At 40.4% G+C, this 22,054-nt stretch overlaps 3 protein-coding genes across 4 annotated transcripts; all 3 read right to left on the bottom strand.

The window, feature by feature from the left end:
* Positions 1-13: 13 nt before the first annotated feature.
* Positions 14-5,533, bottom strand: thoc1 (THO complex 1). 2 transcript variants are annotated; one of them, XM_076097628.1, is made up of 21 exons: positions 5,462-5,533; positions 5,182-5,255; positions 5,035-5,095; positions 4,871-4,940; positions 4,425-4,543; positions 4,287-4,335; positions 4,101-4,196; positions 3,877-3,959; positions 3,718-3,791; positions 3,496-3,604; positions 3,245-3,379; positions 3,005-3,105; positions 2,844-2,910; positions 2,548-2,598; positions 2,353-2,423; positions 2,112-2,207; positions 1,794-1,859; positions 1,591-1,674; positions 752-899; positions 574-658; positions 14-411 (listed from the first exon to the last, which is right to left on the bottom strand). In XM_076097628.1, exons 1-21 carry the CDS (start codon positions 5,507-5,509, stop codon positions 134-136), a joined length of 1,965 nt encoding a protein of 654 aa, XP_075953743.1. In that variant the 5' UTR covers positions 5,510-5,533; the 3' UTR covers positions 14-133. The 2 variants fall into 2 exon arrangements, with proteins under 2 accessions (XP_075953743.1, XP_075953744.1); XM_076097629.1 differs by having other exon boundaries at positions 271-411; positions 530-658.
* A 6,001-nt stretch (positions 5,534-11,534) lies between these two features.
* LOC142956322 (aquaporin-1-like) lies at positions 11,535-14,516 on the bottom strand. The gene is made up of 5 exons (XM_076097846.1): positions 14,154-14,516; positions 13,490-13,648; positions 13,248-13,328; positions 13,084-13,160; positions 11,535-11,583 (listed from the first exon to the last, which is right to left on the bottom strand). Exons 1-5 carry the CDS (start codon positions 14,514-14,516, stop codon positions 11,535-11,537), a joined length of 729 nt encoding a protein of 242 aa, XP_075953961.1.
* Positions 14,517-17,834: 3,318 nt separating this feature from the next.
* LOC142956287 (aquaporin-1-like) lies at positions 17,835-20,392 on the bottom strand. Its single transcript, XM_076097808.1, has 4 exons — positions 19,888-20,392; positions 19,018-19,179; positions 18,710-18,790; positions 17,835-18,402 (listed from the first exon to the last, which is right to left on the bottom strand). Exons 1-4 carry the CDS (start codon positions 20,248-20,250, stop codon positions 18,223-18,225), a joined length of 786 nt encoding a protein of 261 aa, XP_075953923.1. The 5' UTR covers positions 20,251-20,392; the 3' UTR covers positions 17,835-18,222.
* Positions 20,393-22,054: the final 1,662 nt, after the last annotated feature.

Raw genomic sequence — 22,054 nt, 5'->3', positions numbered from 1 at the left:
ATGGTCCAACAACTTATTAAAAAAAACATTTATTGGGTTTCAACCTACACTACATACAAAAATGTTATCTTCCAATTGTTTTTGGTATGAAAAAGGATGCTGCGACAATAGCGGAGGTACTGAACGATCTATTTTAAGCCTCACTGAGGTTGTCTGCAATCTGGGCGAATCCTGCAGTGTTGAGAGCTGAGACCAGGCTCTCCACGGTGGCTTGTGTTCCCTCTCTGTCCTGCCAGGCTACAAGCAGCAGTTTGGCCTGCATGTCGACGTCTTCGCTGTCGGTCTCGATCTCTCGCAACTCCGCCGCCTTCATCTCCAAATGAGGCGCCAGTGCCTTCCACTGAGCGCCCAGCTTTGCTGCGATGTCATCCATCTGCTGGTTGCTCACCATCTTGCTCTGTATGCTCGGACCTGGAAGAGAGCGACACGAAGCGGAGGATAAGAATAGAGGCTTCATCTAAACAGGGTGGAAACTAGCAGCTGAAAGATGGAGGGGTATGGTAATTGTAGTTTATTGAGTATAGCCTACATGTTGGGATGTACAGTGTTGAATCAGCGACTATTCAAACTCACTGTCGTTGCTGTCTTTGAGGAGATTGTCTCCATTATCGTCGTCATCCTCTTCTCCCGTCTTGATCTCTTCAGAGGGAATATCCTTCTGCATGAATGGAAAGAAAACAATATCAGTTTTGGCATCGTGTCTTTGTAGAATGAAGGATACCGTTTGTTCTTAAGTAAAGTAAAGCCTCACCGGCAGTTCTTTGGCCAGTTTGCTGACCATGCTGTCGAGGTAGTCCGCGAGACTCTTGAACTTCTGGTTCGTTGGTTGAAAGAAGTGTGGACTTCTCCTGGACAGCAGCCTCAGAGCGCGCCAGCCGTAGTTCGGGTTCCGCACGGCCCTGAAGTGATTCACAAGTAGTATAGAATGCCTTAAATATAAAGTAGTATGCCATACAAATGTCAAAGCATAAAGTATGTCATAAAAAAATACTGCAAAGATGTTATGACAGTATAGTATGCTTTAAAAATGCCATTCCATAAAAAATGTAATGAAAATCTCAGTTTAGTACGTCATTGAAAATATAAATAGTCTAGTATAATATGTGATAAAAGGTTTTAAAAAAGTTATAGTAACCACTCAAATTGTAGTTTATATTCATGTCTGCCCAAAATATCTTGAGACCAACATTCTATCCTATTAGACAATGTGTATATATTATTGTGACATTTGACCACTAAATTCTTATCAGTTTATCCTCGGGTTCAAGTGGATGCTTGTGCCAGATATAATGACATTCACTCCAGGTGTTCCTATTGCTTTCACAAAAATCAGTTCATCCTTAAGTCAGCGTGGATGTTTTTCGCCAAATTTGAAGGAATTTGCTCTCAGCGTTCCTGAGATATCACGAGGACGGGACGGATTTGAAGCGGTGGTGACCCTGACCTTTGACAGAGGGAGAGGTGCTTAAGTACAGACGGACAACCCAAAATCATAATGCGTGCGGCCACCGCTGTCACAGAGACATAAGACTGGGGATGAAGACAATAAAGCTCTTTAGGGAGAAAAGACTAGTCACAGTGCAAACTTACTTGTACTCTTCCTCCACCATGTTAGCGGGATCGGCCTGTTCAATGGCCTCCGCAAAGAATTCGTCCAGCGATGGCATGAACTCCCTGAATGAAAGACAACATTGTCTGATATATATATATATATATATATATATATATATACACACACACAAGGTGAAGGTGATGTAGATGAGAACTGCTTCCTTGTTTTCTGAACCACTGACCTGCTGTCGGACTTGCAGGCCTCCATGTTGTCATGGTTCAGGTTCCACAGTCGAGTCAACTCGTCACTAACAAAACACAAAAGTGAGAATTGTTGAGGTAAACTCTACAGGCTCATTCCACTTGGGTCGTAGTCTACAACTGATTATTAAGGAAGGATCTCTTTTCATTTGTCTCCACATATTGCAGACGAACACATGACCTGCACTCTGCATTTTTGTGGAATTGACTCTTACTACAACAGGGTTCAAACCTGAGAACATCTAACAACTCTGCTTTCCCTAACCTGCATTACATCATTATTGCATTACGTCACATACTTTCCCATGAAAAGCTTGCTGTCCGGCCCTTTTCCAAGGAAGTCTTCTGGAGCTTGTCGCTTCCTGGTGGGTCTTTTGGGTTTGTCATCTACTGCCCTGTTAAAGAGGGAATAAATCAAACAGACAGTTATTTTGGCATGCTAGCCCAGGTTTACTCACCACATTCTGTTGCTGTAACAATGGACAAATCCATTAAATAAAATATCTACCACGATTCTATTGCGAGATTAGGCTGCTGTACCTTTCTTTCACAAAGCTCGGGCAGCCCTCATTTTTCCAGCCATTCCAGTTCTCCTCTGTGCCGAGGATATGCTGTCGAGAACAACATTTATAGTGTCACGAGTGTACCGAGAACTCTTTCCAGGGAACTTGACAGAGCGCGTAAGAACAAGCCTTGTTTAGCTTCCAATAATAGCATTCTGAAATCTTGGCTTACTTCAACCATGGTGGCAAACTTGTCTCCATCTGGAGGAATCTCTTTCAGCAGCTACAAGAGAACAGTCACAGATTAATACGGTGGGATTTTCTCTCTCTGGATCCCATGCCAATAAAACTAAATGGCAGATATTTCTGAATCTTGGCAAAGCTAGATATTGCTGCTGGTAAATGGGAAAGTGTTGCCCCTGAGTTCAGTGTGTTGAGCATGTCTAGGTACCTACTGTAGGTCGACAGGTACAAAGAAAGTGAAATATCTATCTATAGGAAATGATGTCAGCGAGATTTAAGACTGACCTGAAAAACCAGTTTAGTCGTGTCTTCAATCCACGTCGTCTGGTCGTCATTCAGAGCACAGCCAGAGCTGCACGAGGACAAAAACAGAACATGAAACAACGGATCACAGCTTCTTTTATTCACACACATTTTATTGTGCACCGTTGGACAAAATGCTTCACCTTTTGAACTTGACCTGGCCCTTCAGGTACTGGAAGAGGATGAGGTACTGCAGCAGAATGTGCCGCCTGAAGTTGCTGTCGCTGAGCTGCAAGTCCATCAGCTGGAGGGTGAGAGCGAAGAACAACAAGTGAGGCAACGCCCAAACTCTATCTTTGCATAGATACAAATAAACATATTCAAAACCACATCGGGACTGTAACAGGAAACAATTATTTCTGGGCTAAAAACAGTTTTCTCACCTTTTCACTCGTCAGAAACTTGGCAAAGTAGACGTGCTCTCCTCCCGATGCTCTCAGCTCCTCCAGCTTCCTCTTAGAGGCCTGCATGTCATCCAGCTTATAGCTCTTGAACACTGCCAAGGTCTCGTCTGAGAACTGTGCAGGACAAAGAGGAATTTACGCCGGCAGTGAGTCATTTCTTTTTAGCATCTACTTTGGTAGTCGTTATGATCTGACAAAACGTTCTCTGCTCTCGTGGCGAGGTGCATTACCTTAAGAAATGTCATCCAAGAGAATTTATCGTAACACTGCACAGGGTTTCTGAAGTAGTCCTGCAGAGTCCAGAACTTTCTGTACAAGTTGTAGTCAATTGGAATGGAACTGAAAGTAATAATTGATGCAGTTGTAATAAATACAAAATTAGTAACATGCAAAAGGTGTCATTCATGAAATGGTTAAACGTTGCTGTATTTCAGTGCAAGACGTTCCCTCACCATGGTGCAGGAGCCTCCTCCTCTCCCATTTCTCCTTCCTCCACCTCCATGCCGTCTTCCTTTTCTTCTGTGTGCTATAAACACCGAACAATGAAATAAGATTAAACTATAACTTTAAGGTTACATTTAAAATTCTCACTGTCATTATCAACACTTTACCTTCTGGCCGAACGTGCTTTCTTGTTCATTCTTGTTGAACACGGTTATATTTTCCAGATTAAACTGGCTCTGCAGATTGAGCCCTGGAATAAACACAAATGGCAGTACATTAAAAAGTGCATCCGGATGAGGTCGGATGATGGTGGCCACAGATTATAAACTATCACACATGAGGAGTCGACGTTGTCGTCTTCTTTATTCAAAGATAACATGCATGCGTTTACCTGATTTTTCCGACAGAGGGAAGAGACGTGCCAGGAAGAGCTGGATTCGCCCACAGAATACCGTATTCTGGGATTTGGACAGCCTCCTTAAAAGATCTACACAGTTGGACAGGTGTGTTACAAACAGCTGTGCCCTTTAAACACACAAAGTGTTGTTCATCAACGGGAATGAAAAGCCATCCTTACCATTACACATCCTCAACAGGTAGTTCTTCCCGGCAGTGTAAAAAGAGTTCTAGGAAAAGGGAGAGTACACGGTGATTAAATGATCTTTATTACACTGGAGACACACCAGAATTGGCTTTGAGGCTGCAGCTTATTTACCGATTTCCAGGTGGAAACATTCTCCTCGACAAAAGAGAATATTTTGTCACATTGGTCGAGGGGAAGACAGTCCAGTACATCTCCCAGCAGAAGGAAAGGAGTTGTAGCAGAACAGATACCTACAGGGAGACAAGACACAAGATCACAAGTCTTGTGAGGTGTAGTCAGGACACAGTCTGTACTGATGCATATGTTATGACAACAATATTACTAATTTATCTATCTAATATCTTTATCTATCTAATTTATCACTTGAAGATGCATAGTAAGTGGTGTCTTTCTTTGAATGCGAGAGTCTAGTATATATAGATATATATATATATATATCATAGCAATAGTATCACTGAGTTTCATGTGGGCAATTTGAATGAATGGTATAACACAACAAGTATTCATTCATTAACTGTTGTCTTTCCTATAAATCAAAGACACAAAGAGCAACATACCTTCTGTCACTGCGTCAATACTCAGGTAGATGAGAGTCAAGTATTCATCACAGTTCACCTTCTGCTCAACCTGCAGACAAAAAATACAACACGATAATATACATGGTTCATTTAATGAGGTTCATAGAAATAAAATAAGAGTAGATGTCTGCTAATTGACTTACAATCTGATCACCAAGCACACCCCTCAGCGCCTGGTCAAGGGTGGTCTTCTTCTCTGCCTCACTGTAACACACGACACAGTGGAGTCAAAAATACGTTTCATGGACGTATCCGTCACTCGTAAAGAGGCTAAAATCAACATTACTTACTTCCCAGGGAACTGGTTGAACACGTTTACCAAAGGTTTGCTGGTTTTACCAACTAGCGCGTTTCTGGCAGACGCCTGTGGGTGTGAGAGAGAGAGAGAGAACATGAGCGTTTTGTTAGCTTAGCTTAGCATTTGCTAACCGCTATGAAAACACTAGCCAACAGAGCAAGAACAAGCAGCAACAGACCTGCTATCTAGTTAGCTATGATGATTATAATAACGATGCACAATATGTGACACCACCTACTTTGCTAACGAAAGGATTTTTTTTAATCTCTCACCGTAAATTTGTCTTTAGCGTCGACAAAATTAAATAACGACGGCGACATCTTTACGCCTTTGCGAACCGGAAATGGCGCTAAACGTCTTCCGGTTCCCTTGGCGATGTGTGGAGGGGTACGTTCACGAGTTTTAGTGTTTATCAAACATCATTTTATAAAAGATGTTTAAATTAATAAATACTACATGTCACGTTGTTCGTGCAATGTTGTCTGTATCCAGCTTCTTTTTTTTCATTTAAAAATAATCATTTTTGTTTAATATCACAGCTCAGTTTTCACAATTCATACTAATATTTAGTCTGTCGAGACAAATGCATTAACCTGCTCAGTAACCAACGTTAGATTTAATTGTCAATTTTAGAAGAAGTAATGCAGCAAGGTCTGTGCCACCTAGGCTACTATTTCAAAATACACTAAATAGTATTTCAGTAACATGCTTCAAAAACATGTTTTGTTTTTGTTTTTTTATTAAAAACTGCACAAATATGTCTTGTGATATCCCTCAAATATGGTTGTAGAAAGGTGGTGTTGGAGGTTAATAAGCTCTGTCTGAAAGGCCTGAGTTTAATAGAAGAGGATATTGCTTTTGAAAAGTTAAGATTCCTCCTCATATTAGGATATTAGTCTTACTTCAGCATACAGGCCTAAATCCGTTTGAGACCAGATGGCGGCAGTGTTGCACATTATTAGTTGAACTCGAAGTCAAAGCATACATTACTGTGTTTGCACACTAAATACTAATGTGTGTGTGTTAGTTTGTGTGTGTGTCCCTGTAGCATTTACCATAACATGGACATGCAGCTTACTTGTTAATTGTCATATGATGTTACATTGTGCTTGTCCTTCATGGTTAGGGTCAAGACTAAAGTCATTTTTGGCATGTAGTGTTTATGAGTAGGCTTCACAGAGGTCACAACTGTTATATTAGTGTGTTTTCATGCATGTGTGACTGTGTCTTTGAGTGCACACTTCTGTGTCATTGGCATACAATTTAAAATTACAACTAAAGGCTGTACCGCAGGGCATGTTTTCTTTTTATAGGTTTTACTGTTCAACTATGTCACACAGCACATTAGGACCAGTGGAGCGTTACACTGTGATATCAATCTTTAAAGGCCCAATCCATCATTAAAAAGAAGAAAATATATACACATAAGTTCAAGGTATATTCACAGTTGACTTAATTATATTGGGGGATTCAGTTGAACAGGTCTTGAACCAGACGCAGACTTTATCTGCCAAATACAGAAGTACAAGGAATTTGTTTGATTTTTTAACATGTATCAACACCTTTTACACATTAGTAAACTGGATTTTGTAGTTGCCAAGAGTTAGTCTGTGCTTTAAAATGACCCATTAATCTATTTTAGAGGGATAACCTGTTTTAATCCCTTGTTTTACATTGTTGTGATATATTTTGTGTGTATTTTGGTTTACATTATTCACGGACTCTGCCTTTAACTTTGACAGAACCAAAGTTAACACTGTGGCCTGTTTCGATCTGTGTTTACCAAGCAGTTTCGCAGGTCAGGGCCTCTGAGGTAGATCGTGTGGGACCATTCACCTTCTGCACCCTCTGACAAGTGTTTATAACCCTGCTGGCTGTCCACTGAACCGTAAGGTGTTGTGCTGATGTTTGGGGAAAAACACGGAAGCTGTGAAAATGTAGTCCAGTAGTGTCATCTAGGGATCATCTGCATCACGTCCAGTCTCAGTGGTCATAAAACAGAGAAGTAAGAACTGTTTTATTTATTTTTATTGGCGCCTTGTTTCTCAATACACACAGTTCTGCCATAGTTCACCAGATATCTAACTCCCCCCCCCCCCCCCCCTCTACTGACACAGTGTTTATTGGACCTTTGCCAAAAACTGATTAAAAGCAGAGAGGGAGTGAGCATGGCAAGGAGCTGGCAGATAAGGTCCCAGCATTATGTTGAGATGGGGGGGGAGATTGTCTCTCAATTCTTTTTGACTCCCTTTCCCTGTCTGTGGGACAGAGTCCCCCATATTTCTTCTGAAGACATACATCTTTAAGAACAGGTCACAAATATATACTTTGTTTTTTAAACTCAATCATTTCCTAAAACAGCTGGGTGCTGCAACTTTCAGGAAATATTATTCAAACAGAGGTAAATGCTGCATTTGTTCGGGACATTCCAGTTTATTTCTACCCACAAAATGAATACATAATGAAACACCATCAGCTCTTGATAGCTACCGACCGATTAATCAGCTATCAGCCTTTTTTTCCTCCAAACTATCGTTAGTATCGTCCTCTTATTATGCACCATCGGTCCCCCTCTCCTAGTATCTACTGCAGCAGGACAGTGTAATGAAGGAACATGTTACTGAGTGCCACAGTGTAGCTCATTGATGTTATATCAGGCGTTGGTTAGTAGGATCAATCTATTAATGGTTTTTCACGAGATGTGTTGACAATAGAAATATATACTAATTTTGCCATCCTTATTCTTTAATGTTACAATCTTGAAGATTTCTGTTTTGTTCTCTGGCTGCACCTATATGATGATACGAGGTAATCACAGGTGTGTTCCGTGCACTGCTTTTGATTTTTCCAGGGAATGTCACGGCAGACACCCAGTTTGGTATCAGTCAGATATTTATTTTCATGAAAATTTTCCAGATTATGAACTTGAATGCGTTACTATTAATTTGTGAAGTGAAAATCAATGATACTGGTTTTCTATCACAGAAACTGTTCAATATGCAGGATGTGCGTTATATAGGCCATATTGTTGGCTTGAATATTGAATATTATACTTGTAACTTGTCACTCTGAAATCAGTTTCAGAGCCTTCATTCATTATTTTGTCTCCATAAATATAATGAGAGGACAACATTCTCCCATGCCAATTCATGGAATAATCAAGCACGACGCGAGAGCCAAATAATTTGATGAAGGACAGTCTCAGACAAAATGACTGAGGGGCAACAAAAAGAGCATTGTCCATGTTGTTGAGGACAGGCTTCAAAACAAGAGGCTAAACACAATGCTCTGACCTCTGAGGTTAAGCACACAAAGAAAGGAGATTTTAGATTGGCCGCCGTCATATGACCGGCCTCTGAACTCCCACCATAAAAATCATGTGTCAAAGTGTCATGTCATATAAGTGAGATGAACCCATCAGAACAGCTATCCTTTCATTGATACGTTTGAAAGCTCAGAGCACTACAGGAGGTTTATGAGAAACCAAACTGACAGTTGTGGTAACATTCACCAGAGCAGAGAAATATTCCTCATTGAAGGGAGGAAGGTCATAAAGAATGATGTGTATGCTGAATGTAGAACTTTATTTGGATTCTTCCAGCCATTGCCATTCATTTAAAATATATATATTGATTTATGCAGGCTTTGCAGGCATTATAGACTCTTCCCCTTTTGTTGCATTTATGCTTAATGTTGCATTAAAGTTTGTGTTAAATATCAGAGGGATTTTCCATCATGGATTTCTCCTCCCTAGGGCGGTAATAAGTGGAACTTGGACCCGACAATATAACAAAATGTACATCTTCACTACCTCACATAGCATTGTGAAATGATTTGGGACACAGACATTTTGTTAATGATCATCTCACACAGCCCAGGTTAAAAAACAATCACTGAAGTACACTTAGTTTAAGTATACTTCCATGAGCACATAATTAATGAACTATGTGCTATTTTTACTGTACTAAAAATGTACTCAGTACACTAATGTTATATCATTAGCGCTACTAAAGACATACTTAAATACATCTATGTGTACTTGACTGTGCTGCTGTTTTGAGGCACCAGTAAGGTGCACTTAAATAGACATGAGAACTACTTCTTTAATTATTTTTTTTACAAAGGCTGTACTCCACCATTCAGATAACTATTAATACAATTCCAATTGATATAAAACATATGCAATCAAAATGTGTGGATAATACATTTAGATTAAATTGTATTACCATTTGGAATGACTTTCAAGTTCACCTAAAACATAATTGAAATACACTTATAAAGTGTATTGAAAAATTACTCATTAGTTAAAAAAGTTATATTGAAGTATATGTAAATGTATCTTAATGGTGTCTCAAAATATTAAGCATTTAGAGACCTGGAACATCTATAAAAACACAAAGAGGTGGATCAAAACAAGGTGACAAATACACTACCATCAAATAAACCTTTATGCTTTGTTGAGTTTATTTCAAATGGACCTGCAATCACATTTGTATATTGCCTCTCTAGTCTAGACAATATAACTGTTTACTTAAGTGGGCCAGGCACTGGCTTGGCTTGAAGGGAGTGCAAACACAATGCCGTTGATTTACAGTGATCACAGGGTTACACTGTAGGTACTTGAATCATCACCGCCGGTACCTTGAGTCATCACTGCCGGTATTACTGCGAGTTCAGTGAAGGTCACTGTGGCTGTAACTACAGAATGATGATCCTTGTGACTTTGAAATGTCCAGTATTGTCTTATGGTATTACCAATCCTGGTAGTTCTAAAACAAGGATTTAAAAGGGCTCCAGGAGTATTTAACAAATTGAGACACAAGCACATAAAGAAATGTCATTATATAACAGTAAATATGTTGCTGATATTCAGCAATTACACCGTCTGTCTTTGCACTGGCACACAGTTCTATAAATGCAAAAGAATCATGAATTTTACTTCATAACCTCAATTTGTATGATTGCAGGTGACTTAACCCAGGCTTAACCCAGGCATCACAATGCATACACATGCCTCGAGCCATCTTTCAAAGCCTTCAAAATCTCCTCATCTAATTCCACCAAAACCCTCTCTGGTTGGGTGCAAAGCGTTGTCCTAATTACCCTATCAAGCAAATAAGGCACACACTCGTAAAACACACAATTCAAATGATTAGGAAATAATTGGTTGTGTTTGTTTTTATATATTTGCTTTGATTAAAAAAAATCCTGTGTGGCATTAACTTAGTAGTGCCATTCATGTTTTATAAGTAGGGCTGGACATAAATATTCAACTCGTTATTTGGATAAGATTTTGGGTTTCAATTGTGGTGTTCAGATTTCAGATTTTCAGTCTTTTTTACACTAAAATACCACTATATGTATTTGCAATTTAGTGTACTTTTTGCAATAAACATACAATAAAGTACACTGAAATACCCTTTGAAGTATTGCAGAGTAAGTATATATTTTTAGTACACTGATGTTGAACTATATTACATCCATTTTGAAGTACACACTGTTTAAGTACATGTTAAATAAGCTTTAAATTAAGTACAAAAGTACAATTATACTTGTAATAACTTTCATATACTTTATGATACTAAATTATATTTCTTATAAACTAAAGTATACTACATTTTGCCCTGTGAGAAGACACTATTGGGAATACTCAACACGAGGATATGTTGACCCGGTGCTCAAACTAATAATCACTTGCGTCTACTTAAATGACCTTGGCTGGATTGCCCTCAGAACGCAGGGCTTCTGTTGAGAAATGTTCAGGTGTAGAGTTTAAAGTCCCCTGATGGTTGTTCAATGATTAGCCCACGGTGTGGGGACCATCAAATACGCATTAGCCATAAAACGGGATGTGACAGGAGACGCGTGCGTCGATGGGGAAAGGACATTCTTGTGACACAGCCAAACAGGAAATCACGATGGCCACATCTTGTCAAATTATGCTTTTTTTTTTTTAATGAAGAATCTAAAGTGCTTCATGTGCAATTACTTGATCCACATTGTCCTGTTGTTTCACTACAGAGACATATTTGGGACTATAAACCTTGAATAGAATAATACAGTATGTGATACATTATATATGATCTAAATATACATTACCGTCCATAATGTAAATAAGGACGGTACATTGAACTTTGCAAATAAAAAAATCTTTGAGATGAAAACTGGATGAAAAATAATCTTTATATTATATCCATTGGTTTAAAATACATATGATAAAAACGGCTGTGAACAAGAATATAACAATATTTAAAGCATATCTGTAAATCATATATTCTTAATAAATGTGCCGACCCACTGACTTGGCCCTGCAGCTGCTGCTCCAGTTATTTCAACTGCATCGTTTTAATCTTCTGGACCATTAAGCAGGACGTTCCTGCGTATACTGAAGTCTAGTGTTAGTGCATACAAATTAATAAAATACAATTTCAGAGGAAAAGCATCAAAGAGTTTGCTGCCTAGTGGTTCTCCATTTCACTACTTATCAGAGCTGGTCCAAACGAACGTGCAGGAATGATACAAGCAGTGAAACTTATCTGTAAATTATTCAACACGTTATATTAGTGGAATAGAATATGTGGTTAGCTTATGCATGCATGAATTGTGCAGGTCACTCCTACAATCACATGGCAACCTTAGAGTACAATCAAATGCATTAAGATTTGTTGATTGACCAAAGTAATCGACTTTTAATGGTGTTCTTTATCTCGGAGAATTGTTCATGCTGAGGGCCTTATTGTGACCACTGTTACAATGCACTTTTCCTGTGTTTAGCAAGTCTTGATGATTTTCTCTTTTGATGGCCACATCATATATGTTAGTCTTGGCACCAGCGATGTAGGCAGTGACCCTGTTCTACCTCTGCAACTCGCCTCACTTACAAAAATGTATTTACACAACTTATACTTTTGTAGCTGCCATTGCAATTGTGATTTACTGCACACGCTTCCTGACCTCTTGGCACACACGCTGCTAAATTATGTGACAAGGCATGGAGGACAAGTCTTAAATCATGACAATTCCTGCCGAACACAGGAAGTCTGTACTGGCAAAGGAACAGCGGTCTCAAGTCGACCCAGACAAACACTGAGCAGGATATTCGCTTCACAGCACTGAAAAAGTGCAACAGAAATGATTCAGCAAAATATTTGTATTTGAATAGTGCCTCTATTTCATCCACCCACTATTATTTAAATGAAACCCCTTGTCCTCTACAATGCTCATTTTAGCTGAAGCGGTACCTTTCCATTAAGGGTACCACATACATTCATCTCCTGAAATTCTCATTTCTGGAGACTTTTTGCTGAATGTCTACAGTTGCTGTTGTCAGATTGCTGTAAAATGCAACCACAGATTTAGCGGAACTACATATATGATTCACTTACAGCTATCTCTCACACACACACACACACACACACACACACACACACACACACACACACACACACACACACACACACACACACACACACACACACACACACACACACACACACACACACACACACACACACACACACACACACACACACACACACACACACACACCTCTTGGCAAAGGATCCTCTGTGCCAGCAACCCCTTCAGCTCCTGAGCTACTTTCTACCCTGGACAGTGCATCCAATCAGCAAATGTTTTGTGAAATGTCATTGCGTTTCCTGAAGGGAAATGTCGTGCGGTGTGAAATGTTGTGATGTCATTTTTTGTGTGTGAAATGTCCTGTTTTGAACACCAAGTATTTTATTTGATTCAAAAATCAGCAGTATAAAGTAGTCATTTTCACACAAGAATCTCCTTTGACCACTCTCAAACATCCTCTAGAAGGGGCTCACAAATTCCATTTTCCTGTGTTGAGCCACAGCAGAACAGGACTCTTGCTTTTTCCCTGAATGGTTCATCTCTGGGTGCCAGCAGATAATTGTACAGAAGCGCTGCCACCACACCGGCACTCATTGGTCCGGCCCAGTACACCTAAAAAAAAAAAAAAAAGGACGCATTCGTATTTCAAATGGTTCACAAAACTTGTATTAACACGATTTGCAGCTTTTCAATACATACCCAATGGTCATTAAATGACTCCTGTATAACTGCAGGTCCAAAGGTTCGAGCTGGGTTAATTCCGCATCCTGTGAAGCTGATCTGTAAACATCAGAGGAAAACATAACTTCCCTCTCTGGCTACAACATCGGTAACTTACACATGTGCCTGATTTCATCCTATGCCAATCCATTCCATCAGTCCACAGCAAGAAAGAAACATTTACCAAATTAATGAGGATATAAATGTTTTGAGTCACTCACCCCAGCAAGGTGTCCCAGCACTACAGACAATCCGATGGCCAGAGGTGCAAATCCACCGACATCACGTCTCTTGTCACTGACTGCAAGCACACACAGGACCAACTGAAGGGTGAGCAGGAATTCCACACCAAGACCTTGACCTGGGCTGATTCCATTTAGCTGCAATACAGGAGAAAACACTTCAGTTTACGCTCTGCCTCTTTGGCTAACCATGATTAGGGAATTATTTTTGCCTCCATTTCAGCAGCTCTTGCATCACGGAAAAGATATAAACCTAAAATGGAAGTAAGCATGCAAACAAACAAACAATTGGACCATGCCTTATAGTTGCCCGACTGATTCAGTCCTTACATTACTGCAGAAGATGGCACAAGCTTTTATCCTATAAACACTCCCTGGTGAGAGAAGGCCTGCCCAGGTGTAAACCAGGAGTGATTGTTCAAATCGGACATTTAAATTATACAACTTGTCACCAGCAGTTTGAAAATGGGTAAGTCTTAGAACACAAAACTAGACAGTGTCTGGAGTTGACACTTGCTTTTACAAGGAAAACTACATCAGGCTGGAGGCAATTCCCCAAATGCCACTCAATCTGAGAAACACACGCCATCCATTAAGGAAAGCATTACTCTGGAAGATTGGAAACGCATGCATTCCGCCTTACCTTGTTAACACCAAGTGAATGTGTTGTTTCAGGCCTGATACCATACACAATGGCACTGCCAGCCACTGCTCCCAAAATCTGAGCGATCATGTAGAAAAAGGCTCTGAGCAGACTCATCTGGCAACTGGCCAGGAGGCCCAGGGTGACGGCAGGGTTCAGATGGGCACCGCTAATGTGACCTAGACACTGAGCTGATGTGGCAATGGCCAAGCCAAAGGCCAATGCCACTTTAATCTCCTGGTCGGGGAAGGAATTGTTTCGGTCTCCTATCGCAGCTGAGAGGCCGATGAAGATAAAGATGATCATCCCCAGAAACTCAGCCAGAACTGCCCTCCAAAATGCCCACGTTTTAATTTCTGACATGGTTTCCCAGTTAAATAACGTCATGCCAAACAACAGATTCTGGCCAGTGTTTCAGTGACACATGTAACTGTGGCCCAAGCAGAGGTTTGGTTCCACCAGCAACCCAATTGCAAACATCACGAGTGGTGTTCACCAGCGTTCTTCAAGTGTGAGGCTTTCAAACAATCAGGCCTGATTGGAAGCAGCTGAGAGATTTGCGTTTCACCAGGTGAGAATGACCAGCTCTGTTCAGCACTTTTCTAATTAAACAGAAGGCTTTTACTGTTATTCTCAATTCATTAAAGACTGCAGCAAACTGTTACTTTGAGAGAAGGAGTGTTAACTGAATGTCGAAATTTTATTTTTATAAAAAGGAAAATACTGAGCAAGGTTTTTGTGCTGCATACAAAATAACACAATGCAGCACTCTGCAAGCTTGTGTGCATAATTCAATCCATGCTGTTCATTTGCATTTTTATTATTATTGCTGTAATGTAAAATTAAGAATAGGCTATCCTCCTTATGATCTAGGATTTTAAAAAGGCATCTTATTGTTATTTGGCTTAACTCCAGGCGAACTGGTGTTGAGGTGTGAACGACGTGTGAAGGACGCTGGTCATTACTTTTTTGCAAGTGTTTGTGAATGGTTTCCCTATCTTTCAATCTACATATTCTATTCTGAGCTTGTGTCATGCAGGGCCGGCTGCATTGAAGTCAACATCAGTCATATGCCGCTGTGAAGGAAATGGGACCTTTTGAATTCCCAACAAGGAAACCAGCCTCCCATTCTGCCTTAATGTGTGGACGGACTGACAGGTTAAAGGGTCACGCTGCTTCTTCTCTTCTCCTCAGTGAAATAAGAAAGAGAAAACAGTCAAAGCATCACTTTTGCCTTTGGGCAACTATGCTCCATCCAAGAAAAGGAGCACATCCCCATCTTTTCTTCATAAAAGAACACGTTGCCAAATACCTTTTGATTTCCATAATTCAGTCATTTCCTTTCATTCTTAAATCAAATAAAAAAAACACACCACTGATATATTGCAGGTGTCCCTGACTGTCATATTTGAAGCCTAGATACCTGAGATGAGAGATGATAACATCAATGAGAGGATGAAGGAGTTATTCATTCAGAAGGATGGAAGAGGTGTATCGTAATATACAGCACATAATAAAGTAAACGCCAGAGATAAGTGGAGAATCGACAGGAAGGACAAAGGTTACCCTTTCTAACCGTATGAGCAGGAGCAGCGCTACGGGCCTGCCAACTCTCCTGTCAGACAATATTTCATTTGTGGAAAAAACATCCTTATTCTTTTGGCACATGCATATCTGATACTACTCTACTGTACATCTCATAAGCCCCACTTCCACCTTGACACTCTTAAAAATAAGGGTTACATGTGGGTTCTTCCTGAAGGGCTGGATTTCCCTTTTTGAAGAAAGGGGTTTTTCAAATAACAACCATTTTCATCCAAAGAACCATTTTGGGAAGACAGAGCTCTTTCTAGTTGAACGCAGGAGAGTTTGAAGATCCTTCCAGCCCACACACAGGGCATACATAACATCAGGATCCCTAAGAGGATTTATTATTGTGGACTCTTATGAGAGCTGGACCTCAACCTAACTCAGGGATTATTGAATAAACACAGAGAATTCAAGCGTGCAGAATGGAAAGCAAGTCAAGTATATAATCGATATGTATGCTGGTCTGTTAAGCAGAGTAACATGTTTCTTAGAATGTCAAAGGTTTCCCCTCTTTTTATTTGCTTGAAGTAAATGAAAACATAATGTCATAATCATGGTGAATAATTATTTTAAATCGTCTTAATACTTTGGACTCATCTGTTAATGTCAAGCAGTTATCTAGAGTCCAGGTTCAAAGCTTTAGTTGAGATCCCAGTCCCTGCTGCACATGTGTCTGTTGGGTGAAAAAGACTCCGGATGTTTTCCCCAAAAAAGTTTGATCACATCTTATTTCCTTGTCACATACCCCTCACTCACAGTAATATTGTTTTTCTTTAATTTCCTTTTCTTTGCTCTTTGGCATCTGGGAGTAACCAGAACCAGGCTTTCTAATGATATCAGTGTTGTTTTTGTACTGAAAATATTAAGCATCGCACGGCACTTTACACAATGACTGTCACTGGGTTTGGGTTTGTATATCTGATCTCCGTTCTCTGCTTCTCACCATGCCTATGCAAACGTCAACGTTTTATCGGTCACCTGAATTTGGTGATAAGACATACCTATTCTGAAAGCCAAGACTTCAAACCCAAAAATGACCAAAAAAAGGGATGTTGAGCTAGAGAGGCTATCCATCAATCAGCAGCAACAGCTGGGCCGTGCAAAGAAAACACAATGATATTGGAACGATAGCTGAGTATCCAGGTCCAAAATTTAAGTCGAGGATTCCTACTGGACTACGTTTTTCTGTGCCTCCCCAACTTAAAATGTCACCAGACAAGAGTTCTCAGTAACAATTTATGCTGATTAGGCATGGATCAGTAATTTGACCATATAAGTTGCCGATGTATTCAAATTCAGCTGAAGAGGGTAGAGCGAGTCTAGGGCTGAAGTCTGTTGTTTGTAAACACACGCACGTTGAATCAACCTTTGACACCAGATAACGCTAATAACTCAGATTTAGTGCTTGTCTAATCTTTCCATGAGCATTTAAATACCTATAATCAGTCTGGGTGTGATAGCAGGTTTTGATCCATATTTCATTTTTTTGTGGGTTGACCGTTTCTTTGTTTTGTTACTTCTTCAGCTCTACACATTTGTCTGACTTTCCGGTGAAAAATTCTGCTCTCTCACGTTTAGATCACCTGACTAGAACATTGCTCATTATCTTTGTTTAATTGTCCCGACATTGAGAAACACACAAACTGAAACATGTTGGCCTATAAATAATTAATTAGATCATTTGGCTCAAGCTCTTCAGGAATGCAGACCTCTGTATACTGATTTGTTATCATACAAATCCAAGACTGGACTACGGGCAAACCTCAAGGGCCTCAGGCGCTAAACTCCTCAGGTTCACTGGAAGAGACCCAGCACATGTTTGCCCTGGAGCCCCCTAAAAGATTAATCTGGCAATGGATGAATCTGTATATTTTCATCTGGAAATATTCTGCAAAACACACTAACAATTCTAATATACTGTGCTCTAATTACATTTACAATTACTTTTTTTCTGCATTCAATAAGGGTTCTTATGCCTGATTGCTTGGTGCTGATTGCATTGAGAAGAAACAATCTAATCTATAACATCAGATACCAAACATGTATTCATATTTGGTATCTATATAACAAGAAAGCACATGGAGTACCAGCTGTTAACAACAAGTGTTTTATTTACTTAAAAAAGGGAGAAACTTTTCAAGAGTGCACACATAAAACATTATCCATCAGAAATAAAAAAAGTGATATAGACACAAAGGGTATACAACAAATAAAATGGCTCATCATTAGAATACTGATATGGGAAAACATTTCAGCCCGCTGCTCTGTCAAGACTCTCACATCCTCGACTTGTTTGCCGGAGCAGCTTTCGTGTGGGGGTCGAACAAAGGAATGAATTCTACGTCAGAGAGACACTAATTGACCCGTGGCCACAATCCTCATCGGCATTTCAAAACAGCACTATACACTAAATTCAAGAGCTTTTTTTTTTTACAGGAGCATAAACATGTACAAAGAAAGTGGCTGTGGCTGTATGGGACTATTTCGACGTCATCTCCACAGTTGCGTTGTCGTTTCCTCCGTTGACGTCATATTCGTCCACTGGGCCGCTGACCAGGACCTTCATGCGCCCAGGGAAGTCATCGAATTTGGGGAACAGCAGGAAATCGTAAATGAGAGCTGCTGCTAAGCCACCACACATTGGCCCCACCCAGTACACCTGCAATGGAAAACTCTGGATCAATCTCTGGATTGGCATTGGTTAATCTGTCACGTGTGAACACATCGTTATCACAGGAAGATCATACACATAAGATTCAAGTTCAAAAGGTTTACTTTTGTCGATGTGTCTGCTGTGAAACAACAATAGGAACGCTATAACTGATTAACTCGTGAGGGAGAATTCCCTGGTAATAGAATCATCCGTCTGTTATGGAGTTGAATTATTGAAGCTTGACATGTAATATGCATGCAGAAAAATGTGAGGCAGGCGTAAAAGAGCTTGTGTTCTTCCGTCTCTGACTTACCCAGTGGTTTGTGAAATCGCTCAGGATCAAAGCCGGGCCAAAGGAGCGAGCGGGATTGATGCCGCAGCCTGTGTAGCTGATCTGTAATGAACAACGAAGAGACAGCATAAGAGGATATCTTCAGCTACATGGTCTGGTGGCATAATGGAGTCAGGGGTGAGGGTTATTAGCTGAAACTAATGCATGAATCTCTTCCACTCCAAGAGCCCCTATCGTATCTGTTGCTTGTTTACATTGCTCAAACGCCCTGTGCATAATCCTAGATAATTATTATACTGCGTTGGAGACGGTTTTAAGGTGAAACTTACAGCTGCCAAGTGTCCCAGGCAGACCGAGAGGCCAATGGCCAAGGGTGCTGAGCCGGTGACATCACGCCGCCTTTTATCAGTGACTGCAATGACACACAGCACCAGCTGGAAGGTTGCCAGGAGCTCTATGCCTACACCTTGGCTGGGAGTGACACCGTTGAGCTGCAAGAGTTAGAGAGGAGTTCAAAACAACAAGGGTTTGTGTCAGTTAGATGGATAGTTTCCTATCGCGACCACTTGTCATTTAGCAGACGCTGGCGTCGCCCTGCAAGCCTGACAGCAATTTGGCAGAGGCTCCAAAGTGGCACATTGTTTATTTTTTATTTTTTTATAATTTCTGGAAAACCTGATCATTTCTATTCAGAATTATTTAGCTGTGGTACACCATGTATGGGGGCAGTACAGTTTCTCCACAATGATATCATGCCTTGAAACTCACACGTTTTTTGAGAAGAAGACAGCTGATGTTACAGATAGGTCAAAGAGAAGTGAAGCATTCCAGCATGCAAAAAAAACAACCAACTAATTTACCAAAACAAGTGAGAATAAATGTCAAAGGGTTGACTTTGCATACTTTTATTGCAGATTCTTTCAGCAATTTGCAGTTTGGTGTGCTTCAATCATGTGTCATCACTATTCAATAATAAGCAATGACAGAATGTCCAAAGAACAACACAAACGGTGCCAAATCAAGTACCCACATAGAGTCTAGGTTTTCACTGGGAGGTCAATTTTAGATTGTAAAGGCGCTTTAAATACACACTGCTGCATGACATTTCTTGGTGAGAGTGGGATGTTTTAGAGCTCCTGATTTTAAATCACACAGTATCACATGTTCTGTCAACAGCAGTAATACCAAACTTTACTTACAGAGTTAAGCCCCAGTGCGTCAGTGGTATTTGGACGTGCCCCATACACAATGCCACTGGCCAGAGCTGAACCCAGCATCTGGGCCACAATGTACATGACCGCCTTGAACACGCTGATCTGGCAGCTGGCAAGCATCCCGAAGGTAACTGCAGGATTCAGGTGGGCTCCACTGATGTGGCCTAAACTCTGGGCCAGCGTGGCGATGGCCAGTCCGAAGGTCAGCGACACCTTCACCTCCTGGTGTGGGCCGGTGTTGTTCGTGTTCCCAATAGCTGCGGAGATACTCAGGTAAATGAAAAGGGTCATGCCGACCAGTTCGGCCAGAACGGCCCTCCAGAAGTCTTTGCTCTTGAACTCTCTCATGGTGGTGGCAGGGTGGCTGTGGGTTCGAGCTCTGTAACGGCTGTGCACTCACAAACAACAGCAGCAGCCTGCATATATAGGGCCTGTGCTGATAATGGTCAGTGGGCGGGCTTTAAAAAAAAACGAGAGGGCCACACTGAATTAATGAGAAAACCAAAAAGACTGGGCTCCCTCTTCCCTCCCTCTGCTCCCTCACCCTCCTTCCTCTTTTGCTTGTCCTCCAGCCCTCTCCCAGTTACCTCCCTGTACGCCACACTCTGGTCTTTGGACTTTTGTGAGTAATAGAACTGGGTCCTGAAATAGCTTTATCCAAAGATAAAGTTTCCACTCATTCAAGCATTTACAGTTTTCGGAAATTATTTTTGCTTTAAATCCCGATGAATTATGAGCACTTTAAGTTTAATATGTCCTGTGTGCTTCATTTTTTAATTTTGCATAATTGTGTCGTGCGCGAGGACTTATTCACACCAATCACTGACAGCACATAAGGGAGAGCGAGAGTGAATGCCAGGAAACTCCCAAAGAGTAATTTCAGATCTCATCCGTTTCTCAACAGACAAGGTTTTCATGTTTTTTTACAAGACCACCCAAAACTTTGCACATGCCAACTCTGAGACAGACTTTGAGACGAAGAGAGAGAAACAAAATAAAAGTTGAGAGAATAAAAAAAAACATAATGTATTTATTGTCAATAAACATTAAATGCAAGCCTCTTTTCTAGCTTAAATTGGATTTCAGTGGTATTTGTAACTTTTAAAAACAAGCAAAAGAGGACAACTAAAGGAGACAGATTGTATCAACCTAAACAAACATTTTAGAATATGTAGCATGTCACTAAATAAAATTCTGTGGAGTGGGCTGAGTATTACGTTTTGGAAATGGGAAACGTTTCTGGTAGATGGAGCAACTATAACTAATTAACTGAACGGATGTTTGCTCAATAATTATTTAAAAGAAATTCGGAGCAGGGTAAAACATCAACTTTGAGAAATGAGCTGCCTGTTGCACCTGGCCCCCAACTCAAGTGGGTGTGACAAACAAACAGCAGCCAGGCCGCTGCAAAATCTGTCATGGAATTTACTTTGCTACTACTTTGGGTGTTTGCAAGTCTCTTAGTGATGGTTTAACAAGCTCATTTTTTTTAGGGGATATGAAGTGTCTGATTTAAATCAAGTTAAACTAATTTAACTGTCAGCGAAACACACCATTTCCACTGGTGTTATGCAACTACAAAATTATGAAACCTGAAGGATTTACAGAATATTATAGTTGTGACACATTCTGTCATTGCATCACAGGGTGGCTAAATAACTCTTTTTATGCAGAATCAAAGGCAGATGAAGGAGAGAGTTTTGTCCTTAAACAAATGTATGACCTTTTAATTATTAACTGTACTAGCTTGTACTCTTACCAGGTCAATGGGCTCAAACTTGGCACGTCGCTGAACAGTGACAGTAGCAGAGCAAAAAACGCAAAACCATTGCTATGGATATCTTGCACTGCCATTGAACTGGAAACCCCAATGACCACAAGTACTTAGCTCAGTACTGCATCATGAATAACTGTCAGCGTCTGTCAGTGTAGATTGTGACATTATTTTCTTCGGTAAAAGGAATTGAAACTTCAGATATATGTGATTGACGTCTTTACTTTGTAACATTTGTCCCGTCCACCAGCTCAATAACTGCATATTATCTTATGTTTAAGAGCATTGGGGCAAAGGGTTGTATGGATAGAGATATCTGTTTTGTCTTCCATATTATATCACGTCAAATTTTTGACCGAGACACACCTAAAACAGTTG

This window comes from Anarhichas minor, unplaced genomic scaffold (genome assembly GCF_050575085.1).
Source record: "Anarhichas minor isolate MPS153535 unplaced genomic scaffold, ASM5057508v1 ptg000024l, whole genome shotgun sequence".
NCBI classification, from domain to species: Eukaryota; Metazoa; Chordata; class Actinopteri; order Perciformes; family Anarhichadidae; genus Anarhichas; species Anarhichas minor.
Note: the sequence above shows the minus strand (reverse complement) of the source record. Positions and strands in the feature narration are given on the sequence as shown.

Coding starts and splice junctions, on each gene's coding strand:
- thoc1 (XM_076097628.1), bottom strand. CDS start 5,509: ATGTCGCCGTCGTTATTTAATTTTGTCGACGCTAAAGACAAATTTACG. Junction 4,336..4,424: donor ATGTTTCCACCTGGAAATCG/GTAAATAAGCTG, acceptor CCCTTTTCCTAG/AACTCTTTTTACACTGCCGG. Junction 3,380..3,495: donor CTTGGATGACATTTCTTAAG/GTAATGCACCTC, acceptor TGTCCTGCACAG/TTCTCAGACGAGACCTTGGC.
- LOC142956322 (XM_076097846.1), bottom strand. CDS start 14,516: ATGTCAGAAATTAAAACGTGGGCATTTTGGAGGGCAGTTCTGGCTGAG. Junction 13,649..14,153: donor ATTCACTTGGTGTTAACAAG/GTAAGGCGGAAT, acceptor CCTGTATTGCAG/CTAAATGGAATCAGCCCAGG. Junction 13,161..13,247: donor AGTCATTTAATGACCATTGG/GTATGTATTGAA, acceptor TTTTTTTTTTAG/GTGTACTGGGCCGGACCAAT.
- LOC142956287 (XM_076097808.1), bottom strand. CDS start 20,250: ATGAGAGAGTTCAAGAGCAAAGACTTCTGGAGGGCCGTTCTGGCCGAA. Junction 19,180..19,887: donor ACGCACTGGGGCTTAACTCT/GTAAGTAAAGTT, acceptor TAACTCTTGCAG/CTCAACGGTGTCACTCCCAG. Junction 18,791..19,017: donor GCCTGGGACACTTGGCAGCT/GTAAGTTTCACC, acceptor TGTTCATTACAG/ATCAGCTACACAGGCTGCGG.